The sequence below is a fragment of the Penaeus chinensis genome, chromosome 43 (genome assembly GCF_019202785.1).
Source record: "Penaeus chinensis breed Huanghai No. 1 chromosome 43, ASM1920278v2, whole genome shotgun sequence".
Taxonomy (NCBI): Eukaryota; Metazoa; Arthropoda; class Malacostraca; order Decapoda; family Penaeidae; genus Penaeus; species Penaeus chinensis.
Window position 1 is genome coordinate 11,592,207 of NC_061861.1, and position 5,000 is coordinate 11,597,206.

General features: G+C 37.9%; 1 protein-coding gene across 1 annotated transcript in view; it reads left to right on the top strand.

Moving 5' to 3' along the window:
* Positions 1-4,510: 4,510 nt before the first annotated feature.
* LOC125048254 (zinc finger MYND domain-containing protein 19-like) overlaps positions 4,511-5,000 on the top strand; it is a 100,287-nt gene continuing 99,797 nt past the window's right edge. Inside the window, exon 1 of the mRNA XM_047646865.1 lies at positions 4,511-4,676. Within this exon, the coding sequence (XP_047502821.1) occupies positions 4,587-4,676 (90 nt within the window). The 5' untranslated portion in view covers positions 4,511-4,586. The remainder of the gene's footprint in view (positions 4,677-5,000) is intronic.

Genomic DNA, 5,000 nt, shown 5'->3' on the forward strand with positions numbered 1-5,000 from the left:
CTCTCTCTCTCTCCCTCCCCCCCTCCTCTCTCACACACACACACACACACACACACAGACACACACACACACACACACACACATACACACACACACAAATGCACACACACACACACACACACACACAAATGCACACACACACACATACACACACAGACACACACACACACACACACACACACACACACACACACACACACACACACACACACACACACACACACACACACACACACACACACACACACACACACACACACACACACACACACACACACACACACACACACACACTCACACACACACACACACACACACACACACACAGACAAGCACACACACATACACACACGCACACGCGCGTACACGGTGAAAATATAAACCATGAAGATGATAGCGTAAAGAAAGTGACAGCCAAGGAACACGGTGAAAAGGAAATTAATTGTTGCAGTTACCCCTCTGATATACTTGCGGAGTTCCCGTTTTCTGATACTGTGAATTACCCTACGGATAGTACCACCTGTATTCAGAAAATAATCTACAAGTAATAATATACATAGTCGGTTTTATAGGGGGCTATATGAGGTAATTGTCCCGTGTCCCACTGCCAGGGACTCCTAGGTTAAAAACATCATATAAAAATCTAAATATTGTAAAACTCCTTTTATTGTTTAGAAGAATCAACAAGTGTGTGTGCGGTCACCATTTGAAAGTGCCCCTCCCTTTGAGGAACTTGATCAATCAATTGTAGTGGGTTTTTTTGTTTGTTTGTTTGTTTTGGTCATGTATTTGTTTTCTATGATGAGAGGCCCTTGAATCTGAAGTGCCCTTGGTGATATACTGCATATATATATATATATATATATATATATATATATATATATATATATATATGCAGTATATATATATATATATATATATATATATATATATATATATATGCAGTATATCACCATATATATATATATATATCTATATATGCAGTATATCACCAAATATATATATATATATATATATATATATGTATGGATATACATACACATATATATACGTACTGACAATGAGTATATTTCATACTAATGCCACTAAAACTCAATCAACACCCATTTGCAATTTTCAGCAAATGTCATGAAACACTAGGTGTCAATGAAATCTGCAAGCAAATCAGGGTGCGCTTATGCTGCATATGATATCAATCAATCTATCTATCTATCTATCTATCTCTATATATATATCTTTCCCTCTCTCTCGCTCCCTCCCTCTCTCTCTCTCTCTCTCTCTCTCTCTCTCTATATATATATATATATATATGTGTGTGTGTGTGTGTGTGTGTGTGTGTGTGTGTGTGTGTGTGTATGTGTGTGTGTGCGTGCGTGTGTGTGTGTGTGTGTGTGTGTGTGTATTTACTTATATGTGTGTATATGTATATATATGTGTGTGTGTATATATATATATATATATATATATATATATATATATACTTAGAGAGAGAAAGAGAGAGAGAGAGAGAGAGACAGAAAGACAGAGACAGAGAGAGAAAGAGAGATAGAGAGAGAGTGAGTGAGATGTGTGTGTCTTTTTTCGGCGAATAGATGTTATGCTAACAGAGGTCGTAAGAGTTCTTGTCAGATCAAAACCCGGGAATCACTTTTTGCGACTCACTGATGCTCTTTAATTAAGCCCTGAAGGGTAAAGGTACAGCAAACATTGCGAATGCTAACAGAATAAAAGTATATCGAACCGAGGAATCAGAACTTGTCTTGGTTTGTGTAGATACTAGTGAATTTTGGAATCTGTTTGCACGGCCATGTTAATCTATTGGCAATGTCGTTCAACAAATTGCATATGAGTTTGTTTCTTCAGCCGATATTAAGTTTAAAAGCCGATACACATTTGCATCAAGTAGTTCCTACGTCCCCTCTTAGTTCCTGACAAAATGTGGCAGCAGGAACGAGCCTACTTTTGACTAAAGGGGTGTTCGTGCTGTAACACCAAACATGAGCGGTTGGTAAGTATGCTAGACATTATAGTGACAAGCAGTGTAAACAGGGGATTGATTGAGTGATTACCAGGTCACGGGGTGAAGGATATTGAAGGAGCTATATAGAGAAGGCGTAAAAGCACCATTTTGGTTTTTCTATGCTATTAGGATAATGCTGAGACAAAGCAGTAATTATCCCGAGGTATGATAGGGAGATCACTTTACACTTGACGTCTGCTAACGTTTTCTATAATTTCCTGCAATATCTTTATGTTACAAAACATAACATTTTAACTATGGATTTTGTTTTGTATAAATATAATAACTTTTATCCTGCAAATAAAAATTTAGCCTTGCCTTTTTCGAATTTTATCACACAAACAATACACGAAACCTGCCTTTATGTCTTATATTTTCTAATCCTGTGAAGATACCAGATTGCACTGTTTGTCTGAATATAGATTCATGTCTAGATTGGGAAATAAAAAAACAGATCATTATTCAAGATGGTACGAGACATACTGATATAATTGTAATCATTAGCATCATTATTATTGTTGTCTTTAGCATTACAATTATTTTCCTTATATATTTGTATATGTTAGCACTGGTCTTTGTTTGTTATTGTCGATATTATCGTAATGATACTTTTGCTGTTATTGTTATTACTACTATTATCAATATACACTGTCACTAAAAACATTGCCGTTACTGCCATCATTATTTCCACTACGCCTTATATAACCTTCCACGACCATATTAACATTTTAGTTCAGTGTTGGCATCCTCGTCAGCATGGCACTCCAACCCCAGTGCCTCCTTGTTGAATGAGTGGCGACAATACAATATAAAAGGATTAAGCTGTCTCCCTGCACTCGGTACGAGCTCGAGGTGCCCCGCGAGGAAGAGGTCGAGGAGGGGAGTGACGGTCCTAGGGTCGATGTGGATTTAGAGGTGCGGGTCGAGTACAAGTTTCTAGAATAGGTGGTGTGATTTCTAAGACGGATTATAGTTTAGACATGTAAGATTAGATTACTTGATGGATAAAAGTGTATTTGTTTGCTCGTGTGTGTGATGTGTGTGTGCGATGTGTGTGTGTGTGTATGTGTGTATGTGTGTGTGTGTGTGTGTGTGTGTGTGTGTGTGTGTGTGTGTGTGTGTGTGTGTGTGTGTGTGTGTGTGTATGTGTGTATGTGTGAATAGATGTATCGGCTCATTTATGTGCGAAACTACTATAAGATTCCATCAATCTGAATATCCCAGAATATCCCTTCTCATTATAGTGCTATTTGTTGTGTTGCTTATATCAAAGATTCCGGATAAGCATAAAGTAACGAAGTAGTTTGGCCAATATCGGAAATCAACGGATACTATAGGCCGGAACTTCAATGTAGAGGATAATACGAACTTGAAATTTAAAATGTTCTGATAAACAATCTAATAGTGCAGTTATCTGATAACGTATCAGTGATATACAGATCTCTTTATCTGTTGCGAAAGGTATTGGTGTTGACTTGTAGATGACTCGGAAACAATATGAGTTAATCAGTTTGTAGAGAATGTGTACAATAGTTTTAAGTTTGATTTATTAGTGTTTATATCTGTAGGCGACAAAATGTTTCTATCGTTCATGTGATAGATACTGTGTGAAGATGATATGGATGATATGAATAAATATGTTTTGATATTTGTATCTGTATGCAATTTGGTTTCTCTTTATGTGAATATTTTATGTATGATAAATACGTATTTCCCCCATGCATATGTATACTCTGATGCAAACTACAGTATGTTAATTGATTTCGAATCATGTTTTCGCTTGTTAGATTTCACTTACATTTGATAATATGTGTAACTACTGATAAATTTTGTTTACTTGCTAATCAGTTATGTATGTTTGTCCATTAACGTATTGATATTCTCTCTATATTGTAGGTGGGTTCTAAGGTAGTTATTCTGCTGCTTGTTATAAATCTAACTTTGAATATTTATAAACACAGTATATTTCTTTGCGTATACACACATGTATGAAACTATATGCGCGTAAGATCGTTGATACGTGAATAAACACAAACAAATATATATGTTTAATACTGTATATGTATGTGTTATATCGTCTGCATACTTAGGTTGGTGAATATTTTGCTTTTGTCATCACTAGCGAATGGAGGGAAAATATGATCAACAGCCAGGTGAATGACATTTTCAATATTTCAGAGCGTTTTTTGTTTGTTTTTCTTATACTAAAATGTTAAAAACATTCTTAATATTTCAGTTCCAAATAATGTAACTCAAAAGTTAAATGTGTATGCAATGGCGGTACCTGGAAGTGAATCCTTCATTCAAAATAAATGTTACAAAGAGAAACGACGTAGCGTATAGCATGATCTGTAGTAATAACAAAATTGTACCGTGACATCGCGCATCGGTTGGCAGCCCTGGCGCAGATGGTCTTGACGTCACGGTCGACACACGCGGTTCGGCTGTGACTGCGGTGTCGGGGTTTTCACAGTTGCTTTGCTGGGCGGGTGTTGGGAGGAGGGGAGCGCATGCATTGATTGTCGCGCTGTGGGTCAAACGTGGATTTAAGGACTTAAGGAGCAGGATGAAGATTGTGGCAGCGACTCCACCTCCCTCACAGCCTGTGAGCGGACTTAAGCTAGGGATCGTGAGGCTTGGAAGAGCGGCAGGAAAGGTAAGCATTTGACGTGGGAATATTGAGCGGTGTGTGAGGGAGGGTGTCTGGTAGTGCAGAGGGAGGTCTGGTTCGGCGAAAACCTGCATGCCGGCACACTATGATGGCATGGCACAGGGTTTTGGTTTGATAAGCTCTTTCACACGGAGAGAAACACTGTGCACAAGATGGTGGTTGAGCGTTGCGTAAAGATACCACAGCGAGAATGTTTATAGACATTGTTGGAAATGTGTCTCCTCAAAATACCCTCGTTCTCAGGTCTCGTACATTGTGCAGGTAACTTTCAGATCATAGGATCTGGTGTAGAGTTAAATGGTACCAACA